The 16,041-nt window shown below is 45.0% G+C and overlaps 1 protein-coding gene across 2 annotated transcripts in view; it reads left to right on the forward strand.

The window, feature by feature from the left end:
• Nucleotides 1-16,041, forward strand: part of RYK (receptor like tyrosine kinase) — a 209,455-nt gene that overhangs the window by 135,971 nt on the left and 57,443 nt on the right. For both annotated transcript variants that reach the window (XM_040348747.1, XM_040348746.1), the window contains exon 9: nt 6,139-6,225. In XM_040348747.1, the coding sequence (XP_040204681.1) occupies nt 6,139-6,225 (87 nt within the window). The remainder of the gene's footprint in view (nt 1-6,138; nt 6,226-16,041) is intronic.

Raw genomic sequence — 16,041 nt, forward strand, 5'->3', positions numbered from 1 at the left:
TTTAACCACTTCCATACCACTGAATGTTGTAAGACATTCTGGGCTTTCAGCCGACGATTCCCTACACTGTAAAAACAATCATAGCAGCAGGTCAGCCACTTGATTCTTTTTACAGGCAGCTAGAGGGGACGTCCTCCGGTGCGATTGGCAAGCCAGAGAAAAAAAATCTGCCGGCAGCGAGAGCTTACCCTAGATCTGATCAAGGACCAGATGGTCCACAGTCATCTGACTCTCAAAGGCCAGGCGCAATGTTGTGGCGTCATGTCCGGCCCCGTAGTTGTAAATACTGCTGTATGTTCAGCAGGGAAGGCTGAGATTGTGGGGTTTTATTTTTTTTCGATCTCAAGCTCCAGCCTAGATGAGAGATGCCTCTCCATAAAGAAGACCTTTTAAGGAAAAGTGTAAAAAATAAACGATAAAAAAATGAAAGCACCCTCATGCTGCCACGCAGAAGCGAATGCATACGTAGGTCAAGTCTGACTATCCACATATGTAAACGACGTTCAAACCACACACATGAGGTATCGCCGCGAACATCAGAGCGAGAGCAATAATTCTAGTAGAAGACCTCCTCCTCTGTTACCTTAAACTGGTAACTAAAAAAAAAATTTGAACTACCAAAGTTTGGCACCATTCCACGTGTGTGCGCAATTTTCAAGTGTGACATGAATGAATGAAAAACTTATAAAGCGCGGCGCATGCGAACTGAATCGCTTCTGGGCGCTAGTTGTTCGTGTCTCATGACCTCAAAAGAGCAGAGTTTTGATCCGTCTTCTGAAAGTCAGGTGGTTTTCCTCCAACCGAAAGCTGGTTGGTAAAGCGTTCCATAGTCTAGGACCCTGAAAAGCAAACCTTCTTTCTCCTTTGGACTTGTATTTGGTTTTTGGTACCCTGACCAGATTTTGGTCGGTGGATCGCAGAACGCGATTCGAATTGTGAGGTTCTATCTTGTCGCAAAGATATTGCGGAGCCTTCCCATGGATGCACTTATGTGTCAGGCAGAGTGCTATAAATGCAATTCTGTCTTTTACTGGCAGCCAGTAAAGGGTTCTCAACGAAGGTGAGATTGATTCCCATTTTTTTTTCCCAGTCACCAGTCTGGCGGCCGTATTCTGAACGACTTGCAGACGGGAGATTTGGTACTTTGGGAGTCCGAGGTACAGGGCGTTGGCATAGTCCAGTCTGGAATTCACGATTGTTCCCACCACGACTGCTACGTCTTCTTTGGAGATAAATGGAATAAGTCTGCGTAGTAGGCGCAACAGATGGTGCGCTCCGCTGACTACTGACCCTATTTGTGCGTCCATTGTCATGAAGGTGGCGACCAGGGGGGACATATGTGTGGATGGACTTGGTATCTGAGAGTATAAAGTAATGATAAATGGGACAATAAATAACCCATAAGGATATCTGTGACTGTAATAAGTGAGGGAGTGCACCATAGTGTGGTGAAACTAGCAATCAAAAGTGTGAGAGGACATAAAATAGTGTAAGTGATGCAAGTGCAAGGGGGGGGGGTGAAGATGAAGGAGGGGATCCAGAGGCGGTGGTGAGGAGTGAATGAGTGAAGGAATAAAGGGGAAGCGAGGGGTTAGGGAAATGGGGAAGGAAAAGAAGAAAAGGGGAAGAGGGGAGAAAAAAGGGGGGGGGGAGAAGAAAAGAGGGTGAAACACAGGATGGGGAGACTGAGGGGGAAGAGGAAGGAGGAAGATGGCAAAGGAAAGGAACAGAAGAGAGGAAAGTTGGGGGAAAAAAAGGGGGGGGGGGAAACAAGTGTACCTGAATGGGTGCATATCGGAAGTAAGGGGTCCCCTGAACAGGGATCCGACCAGGGCTGGTGCTGGGACAACATAGTGTTAGGAGGAGAAGCAGGAGCACTGCTAATGCCGTAGGTGAAAAGGTGATCACATTACAGTTTCCAGTTGTGGCCAGAGATAACCTAGATGGATGGGGAAAAAAGAAAATCAACCCCATGGTCCGCAGAAGCAACAAGCTAGCAAAAAAGTTAGCTTGTGGTAAAAAGGTAGCAAGAGGTGGAGGGGAGGGATATCACTTACTGTTCACTGGGTAAAGTGGCAGCGATCCCAGGGCCTGGTGTCCATCAACTCAAAGCAGGAAAAGCCTGCTTAAATATCCCCTCCTCAGTGACGTCAGCGCACGGCGGCAATCGCCAGCGCGCGGTGTCACTGAGGATGAACGCCCACATGACGCAAGCGCGGGAGAGCCGCTACTGCGCATGTGCCTGTGCATCACGTCTCGGGACAAACCCTGTCAATGCACAGGCAGAGGAGGGACGGCCCCTGGGTGGGGACTCGATCTCAGCAGGGCGGACACAAAGTCGCCGCTGGGGAACACACACCAGGACAGCCAATTGATTTCTGGATGATGGTACTCTCAATAATTACTACCTACTTGTATACCCTAGAGGCTAATTTATTCTATATTCATTAGGTGGATAACACACCTGGGCCCCTGCATAGCAAGCTGCGGTGGCTACCATGGGTGGGAGCTGTGTGGTCTGGCTCCCTCCCCCCTCTGGTGGGCTACCGCACCTGGCACTGCATTTTATTTCCCCATTTCAATTGGGGAGAAGCCTCTCTTTGTAATTTTTGTAACTTCCCTTATATTTAGGTAATTATTCCTACTATTGTACGATTCACAAGCAACTCCCTACCTTTGGATGTTGTGGGCTTAGTCGGCAGATTTTATGCCATTTACTTCTAATCCCCCTTTATGTTTAGTCATAAGCATATTGCTTGTGATCCCATCGGCATTTATTATAGATCTATGCCACTACCTTTTTTATTACACTTCTATCAATTTGTTTACTTCATGTAACCATTGTTATTTATTTTTATCTTTGATGTACTCTTTTTATCTGTTTTTTCAACACCAAGGACTGAGCTGTCCTACCTCCTCCCCATGATCACGTCCGTTTATGGCTGTCCTGGTGTGTGTTCCCCAGCGGTGACTTTGTGTCCGCCCTGCTGAGATCGAGTCCCCACCCCGGGGCCGTCCCTCCTCTGCCTGTGCATTGACAGGGTTTGTCCCGAGACGTGATGCACAGGCACATGCGCAGTAGCGGCTCTCCCGCGCTTGCGTCATGTGGGCGTTCATCCTCAGTGACACCGCACGCTGGCGATTGCCGCCGTGCGCTGACGTCACTGAGGAGGGGATATTTAAGCAGGCTTTTCCTGCTTTGAGTTGATGGACACCAGGCCCTGGGATCGCTGCCACTTTACCCAGTGAACAGTAAGTGATATCCCTCCCCTCCACCTCTTGCTACCTTTTTACCACAAGCTAACTTTTTTGCTAGCTTGTTGCTTCTGCGGACCATGGGGTTGATTTTCTTTTTTCCCCATCCATCTAGGTTATCTCTGGCCACAACTGGAAACTGTAATGTGATCACCTTTTCACCTACGGCATTAGCAGTGCTCCTGCTTCTCCTCCTAACACTATGTTGTCCCAGCACCAGCCCTGGTCGGATTCCTGTTCAGGGGACCCCTTACTTCTGATATGCACCCATTCAGGTACACTTGTTCCCCCCCCCCCCCCCCTTTTTTTCCCAACTTTCCTCTCTTCTGTTTTTTTGCTATCTTCCTCCTTCCTCTTCCCCCTCAGTCTCCCCATCCCGTGTTTCACCCTCTTTTCTTCTCCCCTCTTCCCCTTTTCTTCTTTTCCTTCCCCATTTCCCTCCTCCCCTCTCCCTAACCCCTCGCTTCCCCTTTTTTCCTTCACTCATTCACTCCTCACCACCGCCTCTGGATCCCCTCCTTCATCTTCACCCCCCCCTCCTTGCACTTGCATCACTTACACTATTATATGTCCTCTCACACTTTTGATTGCTGGTTTCACCACACTATGGTGCACTCCCTCACTTATCACAGTCACAGATATCCTTATGGGTTATTTATTGTCCCATTTATCATTACTTTATACTCTCAGATACTAAGTCCATCCACACATATGTCCCCCCTGGTCGCCACAGGAGACCTCACCGGGAATTTCTGCCTCTGCGGACTATGGGGGTCATAGGTAAGCAGCTCAGCCCTTGTTTCCTGTTTTTTCCCCTTACATTTAGTATTATGTCAGGTTTCATTGTATCCTTAAACCTGTCTGTTCTCCTTTTTTTTTTTCTCTGATTGTTTTGTAAATTATTTACAGACTGTTCTCCTGACGAAGCAGCAAGGACTGCGAAACTAGTCGAGACACCCCATAGTGACTTCCATCCGCAGTGTGATCCTTCCCCCTTTGGGGAATGCCCACTGGGATGATACACCTGGATTGTCACTATTTTTAAATGTATTAATTATTTGCTGTCTGTGTAGATTTAATTTTTGCTTTGTGTCAATAAAATATATAATTACTTTTATTCGTAATTTTTATTTGTTTTATCGTACCGCAATAGTCCAACCTGCCCGCAAAAAAACTGTTTGTCTTTTGGCTTGGGGACCAAAATACAATTTTTATTCATGTTGGGTATTTACTCGGCGTAACATCATCTTTCACATTATACAAAAAATAGGGCTAACTTATGGCTTTTTTTTTTTTTTTTTTTTTTATTGAAGTGTATTTCTTCCAAAAAATTTGCATTTGAAAGTTCACATTGGTTTTGCAAAGGGCAGCCTGGATCTTCCTCTTCTCAGGTCCCTCTTTGGCACTCCTGGCCCCTCCCTCCTGTTCAGTGCCTCCACAGCAAGCAACTTGCTATGGGGCACCTGAGCCGAACCACAGCTCTGTGTATCCCACTGTATGTCTCAGCCAATCAGGAGGGAGTGTCCCGGGCTGCCAAATCTTTCACACAACATTGCTGGATTGAGTTGGGCTCAGGTAAGTATTTGGGGGCTGAAGGGGCCTGTTGCACACAGGTTTTTTATCTTAATGCCTAAAGATTAAAAAAACACCTTTAAATCTTGGTACACACTACAATTTTTTAGTGTTGTGTTTTTTTTTTTTTTGTTTTTTTTTTCATTGCAACCCCAGCAGGTTGCACAAAAAAAAACTGACCGCTCCGACCGTGAGGCGCTGTATTAGCCATATGAGATTAGTCCAGCGATCTTCCCCGCTGAGCTGTTCTGACAGGGGGACGAACACTCTGATCGGGTACAATTTTATGTAGGAGTGTCACCTCACTGGTTTATATGGAAGTGTTTACAGCCATTTTAAATGGTTTTAGCTATTTTTTAGGGTTTGGTTTTTGTATCCAGTTGTTTCTGTGATGTAGCCGTGTACATTATATCTGTATGGCTTTTGCATTCCAGTGTGAAAAAAGCATAATTTCCCCCAAATTTTTTTAGATATTTATGTTCTTTATCCTTGTGAATAAACTTTCTTTATGTAAAAAAATGTTACACTGAAAAGGAGTTGATACCAATTACTCTATTGTCTCCTTGTCAAATAACGCAAGGAATCCACGTTTTAATCCAAGGTTTGCTTTACCATAAAATCATTTATCAACTATGACGTCTTTATGGTAAGGCTAAGTCTCAGCTTGTTCTTAACTAGTCTACTTACGCATGATACTAAAGGTATGACAAACAGCCTAAGGAAGGATGTTTAGGCATTTATTATTGCAAAGTACCAAATAGCACAGTCCTTTCTGTCAATGACGCTGACTTGGTTTGGTGCTTAACAGTGGTTTGACTTTGAAAATACAGCATATTAAATTGGGTTTTACGATTGCTGCAGGTCAGCTGTTAAAAGACGGTCTATGGAACAGAAACAAAACAACTCCCGCAGGTCCGAAGTGTAGCACAAACCTGCAGAAAGAAGCCTCAAAAATCCTACTGTTACCCACTGATTACTGCTGAATGCCAGGCCATTCTAATGTGCTAAGCTTCTGCAATTTCTTATAGTGCTGAAGATTGCTCACCCCTTCTTGCCTCCTGCATATTCATGTTGGCTAGTAAGGTGGCCCATCACTGTGATGGGTCAGTAGAAATGTCTGAGGGCAGGACTTGGCTTCAAGGACCTAACTGGAGCTGTCAGAGCTTTGCCTTTAAGAACATCCTAGCATTCGGGCAGGCTCTTTGTAGCTGCTGCACTGCTACGTTCCTGCACTTTTACATGTTAATGTGTGTAGTTTTATTTGCTTTGTTCTAGAGTCTTGCTCATGCAGTTTTTTTTTTCTGTACATAGGTACATTTGGTCGAATCTTCCATGGTGTCCTAATAGACGATAAGGATCCCAGCAAAGAGAAGCCAGTGTTTGTAAAAACTTTGAAAGGTAAGTGTGTGGCTCTGTTGTAGATGACCAATACGCAGTTTTACTAAAGATGTCACCAATTAGGCTTGTCTTGCCAAGAGATGGTCTTTTAGAGCACAATGCTGGTGTTGATCTTCCTTCCAAAAAAAAAAACTATGGTTTGAATTTGTGTTATTACTAGATTTCCCTGAAAGAGTTGGTGACTAATGATCTATTTCTAAAATGGTCATAAAGATCTCACAATCGCATATTTAAAATCCCGGATCTTGCATTGCATTATCTTGTATTGCTTAAAGTGATATTAAAGGCTTGTTTCTAAAAAAATAAAACAAACCTGTTATACTTACCTGCTATATGCAGTGGTTTTGCACAGACCAGCTCCGATCCTCCTCTTCTCAGGTCCCTCGCTAGCGCTCCTGGCCCCTCCCTCCTACCAAGTGCCCCCACAGTAAGCAGCTTGCTGTGGGGGGCACCCAAACTGGCTCACTCCCGAGCAGCTGTTCTGTGTGTCAATTCACACACAGCGCCAGAGCTTGGCCCCACCCCTTTCCTCAATGGCTCCTTAACTGTGCATGACAGCAGGAGCCAATCAGGGTTTAGAGTCCCCAGGGAGCAGAGGCTGTTGTGCACATTGCTGGATCGTGGTGGGGCTCAGATAAGTATTGGGTGGGGGTGCTGTTGCTGCACAGGTAAAAAAAAAAAAAACATTGAGCTTGTAGAAAAACTTCCTTTCCCAAGTTAAAAGTTCAGCCAGAATGTAAAGTCTTTGTATAACTATTGTCTTTAAATGCTTGCCATGCGCACAAGGTAATCCAAATTGTGTCAATATTAGTGAACTTGAAAACATGCCGAGGGCAGTGTTTTTTCTTGACATATTTACTTTACTTTTCTTTTCTCTGCTTTCAATGAATTACTAAAAGCTGAAAACTGAGGTCTTTTTGGCAGCAGGGCTATAACCAGCTTTTTGTACAGAACTGCAAAAGCTGCTAAGGGTCTGGAGTTCTGGGCTGTGTCAGAGTGGGAGCGTGAGTTGTAGCTGTTTGGCGCTGTCAGAGGTTTAGCCAGCAGAACATTAAATTCCATTCTTGGTTTTAGGGAGAGATATTTTAGTGAACTGAAGTTTGGGTTCATTTTAACTTCATACTGTTTTGTGTTGGAGTAATCCATAGTTGCACACTGCCTGTATCAAGCCAAAGAACTTTGATTTATTGATTGCCTCCATCTTACACAATATAGTACTGCGTGACTAATTAGATCCTAGCAGACATGTAAATAGAATTCTAAATTACAGACAGTCCTTAACCACTTAAGCCCCGGACCATATTGCTGGTCAAAGACCAGGCCACTTTTTGCGATTCGGCACTGCGTCGCTTTAACTGACAATTGCGCGGTCGTGCGACGTGGGTCCCAAACAAAATTGGCGTCCTTTTTTTCCCCACAAAGATTTCTTTTGGTGGTATTTGATCACCTCTGCGGTTTTTAGTTTTTGCGCGATAAACAAAAATAGAGCGACAATTTTGAAAAAAATATTTTTTACTTTTTGCTATAACAAATATCCCCCAAAAATAAACATTTTTTTTCCTCAGTTTAGGCCGATACGTATTCTTCTACATATTCTTCGTAAAAAAAATCGCAATAAGCGTTTATTGATTGGTGTGCGCAAAAGTTATAGCGTTTACAAAATAAAGGATAGTTTTATGGCATTTTTTTTTTTTTTTTTTTTTACTAGTAATGGCGGCGATCAGCGATTTTTAATGGGAACTGCGACATTATGGCGGACACTTTTGACACATTTTTGGGACCATTGGCATTTTTATAGCGATCAGTGCTATAAAAATGCATTGATTACTATAAAAATGCCACTGGCAGGGAAGGGGTTAAGTATGTACCCTGGGTGTGTTCTAACTGAAGGGGGGTGGACTGACTTAGGGAAATTACTGATCGCTGTTCATACATTGTATAAACAGACAATCAGGCATTTCTCCCCCTGACAGGATCGGGAGCTGTGTGTTTACACACACCGCTCCCGGTTCTCGCTCTGTAACGAGCGATCGCGGGTGCCCGGTGGTGATCGCGCCAGCCGGGCACACACGTTTGCGTCGGGCGCGTGCCCCTATTGGCTGCTCGGCGAGATGACGTAGATCTATGTGATCTCGCCCAGCAGAGCCAAACTGCCGCCGTATAACTGCGGCGGCTGGTCGGCAAGTGGTTAAAGAACTGATCACGATTGGGCTTCTAAAAGACTTGAATTTTAGTGGTGCTATACTGGCACCAGATGTTAAAAGATGGAAACCATAGTTTTTTGGGAACCACTGCAAATCGTATTTTCTTTTTCCGCACATATGTTTGCAGGTTAACCACTTCAGTCCCGGACCATTCACATTTATACAGCGCTATATAAATGCACTAATTACTGTGTAAATGTGACTGGTAGTGAAGGGGTTAGCTACTAGGGGGGCTAAAAAGGGATTCTAACTTAGGGGGTGTGGCTTACTTTGGCTTGACACTGATTGCTGCTCCTGATGAGGGAGCAGACAATCTGTGTCCTGTCACTAGGCAGAACAGGGAAATGCTTGTTTACACAGGCATCTCCCCGTTCTGCAGCTCCGTGACACACGATTGCGGGACATCGGGTCCCACAGGCACAATCGCGGAGCTCGCAGCAGGAGTGCGCCCACACGGCGGCAAATTTTAAAGTGACGTATATTTACGTTGATTTGCCTGTCCATGCCATTCTGCCGACCGTAAATGTGCGTGACCCGGTCCTTAAGTAGTTAAAAGGAGCCTGAACATTATTGCACTCATCACCAGTGGATCACAGATGCTGTGTCAAACTCCTACACACTCTTCCTCCAGTTTCCTGCCCATATCTCTATAGGGGCTTTTATTTTGAAAGCTGGAGGGAGTGTGAATGGACTGGGTGAGCTAATAAACATGCTCACAAGTCTAGCCGGGACTTGTAGTTCATTCATATACAGATCACTGTGAATAAATGATGCTGCTGTACGGATAGAGCCGGGCCATTTTTAAAATATGGCTGTGGAGAAGAACCTCAGCCTGCTCTGTCATATGGAATGGGGGTTGGGATGCTGAATGTGTTTTTATGTTTAACCCTAAATTTGGCATATAACATGTTCAAATGGTGAACATATTTAAAACAAAAGGTATTTGCATGTTCCTGTTCAAGTCCAAAAAAATCTTTTTTTTTCTCATTTTATATTGCTGGGCAGAGCAATACACATCATTCCTTTTTATGATTCTGGGCCAACTGTCCATCCAGAACATTTGGTTTACAGTACACATACATACTAATTATAGAGGCATGTATTCCAAACTTCATATAGCAGTTTCAGACTTGTTAGCCATCATTGATGGTTTCCCGGGGTTGGGCCTTCTGTCCCCAGAAAATCTTGTATACCTACCTGAATCCGGAGAGCCGCTTCCAGTGGCTACGAACTAAAATTCTGTACCTTGTCTCTTTCCCCATCACAGTGGGGGGAGAGGTTGCTGCTGTCCAACAGCTCTTGGAACAAAAAGTCATTACTGCTGTACCTACAGGAGAATGTTTTCAGGGCTTCTTCTCAAACCTCTTTATGGTTCCAGATTCGAATGAAGGGGTTCGACCCATTCTGGATCTGTAAACTCTGAGAATAGGATTTTTAGAACTTATGAGTAAAATGTTTCCTGGAATAAGTTACATGACACAGGATCCTTCACTCTTAGGGCCCTTTCACACGGGGCGGATCAGTAATGATCCGCTCCGTGTGTCCGCTTTGCTCAGCGGGGATCCTCCGTAAAATCCCTGCTGAGCCGTCGGCTGACAGGGCGGTCCCGCACACTGTGCAGGGACCGCCCTGTCTTTCCTCCGCTCTCCCCTATGGGGGGATCAGATGAACACGGACCGTATGTCCGTGTTCACCCGATCTGATCCGCCAGACGGAAGAAAAATAGGATTTTCTTCCGTCCGAAAAATCAGGTCTTTGCGGAGGCGGGTGATTACGGGTGTCAGCGGATGTTCATCCGCTGACACCCGCAATCACATATGGACCAATGTATGTCCCTTTTTCATCCGCAACGGATGGATGAAAATGCGGACATAAGGTCCGCACGTGTGAAAGGGGCCTTAAGATCTCCCCTTTTGCAAACTAGAAAACTGAGACTAGCCAGGAGGGAGAGGGTGGTGTATATGGGTATGTCCTTGCATCTTTCTCCTTTTGCCAGTGTTCAGGAACCTGAAGGAAATTGCATATAGCTCATTCATAATAATTTAAAGAGGCCTGAGTCCTGTACTGTACACCAGGATTTTTATAACCTGATAAGGATCTTAACCCTTACTTGCTCTATCCAAAACGAAAATAAATTTGGCTTTATTATACTAAATGTATATAGCACCAACAGTTTGCACAGCGCTTTGCAACATGAGTGCTTTACATGCGGTTTAATAGCTCAGTTATTGTCTTATTTTGTGTACAGTATGTATAAATCAAACCTCTTTAGGTAGAGCTAAGAAATCATAATCTGTATGTATACCAGGTGGAAGGATTTAACTTGAATACCTTCTGCTTTGCATGCAAAGGCTTAATGTATAATTAGGCCCTATTCACATTGCTCATGCGGTGATTACCCATAGATGATCGAGCCTGGATGCAGACAGGCTGCATCCAGGGCTGAGGTTCTGCAGGCAGTTGCTGCATGAGCGATTACATGTGAATAGCTGTGGGCACTTTTAGGCTCTTATTGCTTTAAGTGGGGCTTCCTGCCTGAAGCTAATTGCAGTAAACCATGCCGAGTCCCCCATAGGTACTCGCAAATGACCCCATTCCTATATTGCATAGGTTGAAAAGACACAAGTCCATCTAGTTCGACCAGTTTAGGAGCAGTTGGGCTGCCCTTGAACTCTCCTCTGTTATATTATCAGTACATGTACACAGTGTAGTTTCTAGGCCGTTGAGTTTAGAAGCATTTTTTGGAAAGCAAAAAAAATGCGTTCAGGAGGGATGTTCAGAGGCATTTAAAACGTCTCTAACCGCTTATAAATGTGGATAAATCTCATTTACAGGCGGTTTTAATTTTTGACTATTTGGTTCTAAATGCGAATGCGGCATGCAAAACAAACATTTTCTCTAGTCATCTGTCCAGGACGGCACTAGAGGCTCCACCTCCGGAGGCAGGAAACACAAAATGTAAATCTATAAAGGGCATCTTCCATCCCTCCTCCGTCAGTCTTTGTGTTTTCCTCCACCGGAGGAGGAGGCTGGATGGGAGCTCTCCTTCCCCTGAACCTAGGAAGGGATGCCTAAGGAGGAGGGCGAAGGAGGTCTGCAGGTCCCTGTAAGCAGGAATGGCAGGCATCCAAGTCCCCCGGTCAGGCTGCAGACAGCCGATACCGGTGTCGTCTTCCATGGATAGCCTGGGAGGGCTGGCGCTCCCTGCACAAGGCTCACTGCGGTTTCTTGGCTGGATACTGTGTTATCCTGGCCTGAGTCCAGCGGGAGTGGGCGTAGGCCTCGGGTTCTGGCCTGTCGAATGCAGGAGGAGGGCGGGGACTTCGGCACATTACTTCCGGATCCATAGCGGTTTATTAAATTTGAACAGCTAGCGTAGTGTCCTGATCCACCAACAGCAGCGTGATGCTCCAGGAGGGACAGCATGGACTTGGCAGAACCAGGTGGCAGTGGTGCCGGCCCAGCTCAGCGCTGGGGGAGGGTGGTCTCGGAGCCAGCACCCTAAACGCCTAAAGAATACCCCAAATGCATTTATACTGAGGATAATCAGGGAAGGCTACCAAATCAAGTATAAGGGCACTCCACCCGCAGGCACGCTTGTAACCACGCCTCCCATGGATCCTCAGAAGAAGACAGCCTTGTTACAAATTGGGGACTTGATAGACCAGTGATTTTTTATTCCAGGGCCACAGCAAGAAATGAACCATGGTTTTTACTCACACATTTCTGTGGTAAGGAAACCGTCGGGCAAATTCCGCCTAATATTGAACTGAAGTGACTAAACAAATGAGTGATCTACAAGACAGTTCGGGTGGAAACAATCTTTAGGGTGAAGTAAATTCCGACATTTCCAATTCAGGGCCCTGCCATTCGACCTGTCCTCATCCCCCAGGATTTTTTACGAAAGTCCTGGCAGAGGCACTGAGCCCCCCCCCTGAGACTAAAAGGAATCTCGGTCATTCCATACTTGGACAACCTTTGATTTTTTGCCTGCCCCCTCTGTGCTTCATTTACAAGGGGAACTGCAAGTGGCCATTTCCTTTTTGGAAGATCTGGGGTGGTTGATAAACAGGGAGAAATCGAACTGATCCCTGACACAGGCGGTGACACAGAAAATCTCAGAGGAAAAAGTGAAAAAAGCCACAGCAGCCCTTTTTTAAAAACTATCTGGTAGTGTCCATCCGTTCGGCCATGTCAGGTCTAGGCCTTCTGGCAGCAACAATCCCATCAGTACACTTGGCAAGGGCCTATTTCAGGTGTCTCCAGGCTAATATACTGAGCAGCTGGGGCAGGGTGCAGGAATCGTTGGATGCAACCTTCCGCCTATCTCCAAAGACCAAGAGGTCTCTGTGGTGGTGGAAGAACGAAGAGAACCTTGTGCAGGGTCTACTATGATTTCTTCCGGTGTCCGCCCATATTACCACGGATGTCAGCGCCTGGGGGGCCCACTGGGGCTCTAGAGTAGCCCAAGGGCACAGGGAGAAGATTCAGTCCCAAAGATCAGCCAACTGGAGGAATTTGCAAGCAATCTGGGAGGCGCAAAGAGCATTCGCCAAAGAGCTGAAAAGTCGCCACGTACAAGTCCTCTCGGACAGTGTGATAGCAGTCTCTTATGTAAACAAACAAGGGGTAATACGGTGTCCACCCTTAATCAGGCTGGCGAGTTCCATCTTCTCTTGGGCCAGAGGGACATGATATCCGCGGCCCATCTAAAGCGAGCAGACAATCATCTGGCGGACTTTGAGACCTGACGGTGAACGAGTCAGATTGGACACTGAACTGAGAAGTCTTCCAGCTAGTGGCATAGAAAAGGGGCCTCTCAGAGGTGGTCAAATGCCAAGGTTCCAGTGTACTTCTCATTGGAAAGAGAAGTAGGGGCCAAGGGGATAGACACCTCCGGCTCAGAAGTGGGCGTGTTTCACCTTTGCTGCACCTTTCCCCCCCCCCCCCGTTCAAACTCATTCCCCTGGTACTGAGGAAGTTTGTTCAAGAGTGCACCACAATGATCCTGGTGGTCCCTTATTGGCTGAAGAGGCCTTTGTTTTCCACACTGCTGCGTCTGGCAGGAGAGCCTCCCCTCATGCTGCCCGAGAGGAAGGATCTGCTGTCCCAAGGCCCAATCCCTTTGCCCAAAAAAAGAGCCTGAAATTGTCAGCTTGGTATCTAAAGAAAGCCTCCTGAGATTTAAAGGGGTTGTAAAGGTTTGTTCTTTATGTTCTAAATTGGTTCCTTTAAGCTAGTGCATTGTTGGTTCACTTACCTTTTCCTTCGATTTCCCTTCTAAATGTTTTTTTTCTTTGTCTGAATTTGTCACTTCCTGTTCCTCCTCAGTAAGGTGTTCAGTAAGCTGTTCTAAATGACTTTCCACCGCTCGGATGATGGTGAAAAGCTTACTTTTTTGAAACAGGAAGTGAGAAATTCAAACAAAGAAAAACATTTTTTTGAAGGGAAATCGAAGGAAAAGGTAAGTGAACCAACAATGCACTAGCTTAAAGGAACCTATTTAGAAAATAAGACAAACCTTTACAACCCCTTTAAGGGGCTCTCTGACAGGGTGTTAAATACAATTCTTTCCAGTAGAAAGAAAGTAACCCAAGCAAGTTGTTACATATTGGAAAGTTTTCCGTTCATGGCTAGACACCAAGAAGGTGTCTGCAGATCTTCCAGCCGTCTTGGAGTTTTTCACAAGACGGCGTGGGCCAAGAACCGACCATTGGTACATTAAAAGTTATCGGTCTTGTCTGGTTTTTTTTTGTTTTTTTTTTAGAGCAACTCCTGGCGTTGGATCTGCTAGTTAGCAGGTTCTTTAAGCGGTTAGCCAGGAAAAGGCCTGTTTTGTTCAAAAGTCTGCCAAAATGGGACTTGTCCACAGTGTTGCAAGGTTGGAAAAATGGTCGCAAAAGGAGGAGCAGTCCTTAAAATGGGTTACGCTCAAACTGACTTTTTAGTGGCCATCTCCACAGCCAGGCGCATTTGCAAGCTGCAGGCACTTTCTATTAAGGAACCTTTCCTACAAATGTTTGAAGACAGATTGTTATTGCTTACAGACCTGGGGTTCTTGCCTGAAATGTCAAAATTCCACAGGACTTAGGAAATAGTTTTGCCTTATTTCTGTGGGTCCCCAACCAATCCAAAAGAAACAGAATTCCACCAACTGGACCTGTGAGCCTGTGTCTTACGGTATCTGGAATTGTCGGAAGGCATTAGAAAATCCATTTCTCTTATTTGTTTTGCATTTGGGGAAAAAAATTGGGGTTCCAAAAGGCACAATCGCAAGGTGGATCAAACAAGATTTTGTGTAAGCTTACAAGATTTTTAAAAAGGAATGTTTTTCCCCCATGGCACACTCCACACGGGCGCCATCTGCTTCTTGAGCAGAGCGAGCTGGAGCAACACCAGAGCAAATTTGCCAAGCAGCAACATGGTCAAGCTACTCAACTTTTATAAAGCAGCATAGATTGGAGAAAAAAGTCCTCCAAAAGGTGGTAGTCGTCACCCCCAATCTGGTAAGTTCTTGTTGATCCTCTCTAGTGCCGTCTTGGACAGACTAGAGAAAACCAGAGTTAGACTTTGGCGTTAGAAACATTCCCACTAGATTCTCAAAATAAACGTAACCCTTGAAGTAATGGTTTTATTTTCTTTAGTTAACTTGTTGCAGGTAATTTTACTTTTAAGATTAGAGGCTTTATACTACACAAATTTGGACTTCATTGGCAAGTAGGGTCCTAATAGGTTTGGCTGTTTTTGTGTACCTTTTGGCAAATAAAAGCTATTGACCTAGAAAAAATCTTTTACCAAAATGCATGGCTCTGTCTGAATTTTATTTAAAACCTTTATCCCAAAAAGAAAGAAAAAGTTTGCTGTAACTGCTTAAAAAGCTTTTGCTGGAGTTCAGATTTAAAGAGGAGCTCCAGGCTCCAAATACTGTAGCTGCTGAATTTTATTATTATGGCACTTACCTGTCCAGGAATCCAGCATTGTGCTCACCCGAGCCGATTTTTCAACCGAGTACTGGTGCCACCATCTTGACTAAGATGGGTGTTGCAGACAAGCCAATGGCTCCTGCTGTGATGTGTAAAGTGTCCCTCGCGCTACAGGAATAAATGTAAAATGAACAGAATATAAATAGAGTGAAAAATGCTGCAAAACCTGAGTGTTTACAATACGCAAAAAAATAGAGGATTAAAATAAAGTGATCTTGCGTAAAAGTCAAATAACATGGTTTTATCAATCCCTATATATCCACTAAGTGAATACTAGAATGTGTAACAAACATACTGAATAATATCATGAAGTAAATAAAAGTCCAGTGATCAATTTAAGTGCAAAAATAGCAAAAAGTGCATGAATAGCAAAAAGACGCATCCACAGACAAAAATAGACATTGTGTGGGACGCTTTTGGCATCGGGTTGGAGAAGCGTCAATGGTTTTAATACATATGATTTATGAAGATCTTCATTTCCATTATGGGTCTTTGATATGAATCATTTCTAGATTGGAGGTGAGAGTTTAGAGAGCCCGGTTTCTCGGGATACCAGGATTTCGTTACACTGCTTAGTTGTCACTGTGGATTTAACCACTTAAGCCCCGGACCAATATGCTGGCTAAAGA

This window comes from Rana temporaria, chromosome 4, assembly GCF_905171775.1.
Source record: "Rana temporaria chromosome 4, aRanTem1.1, whole genome shotgun sequence".
Lineage (NCBI taxonomy): Eukaryota > Metazoa > Chordata > Amphibia > Anura > Ranidae > Rana > Rana temporaria.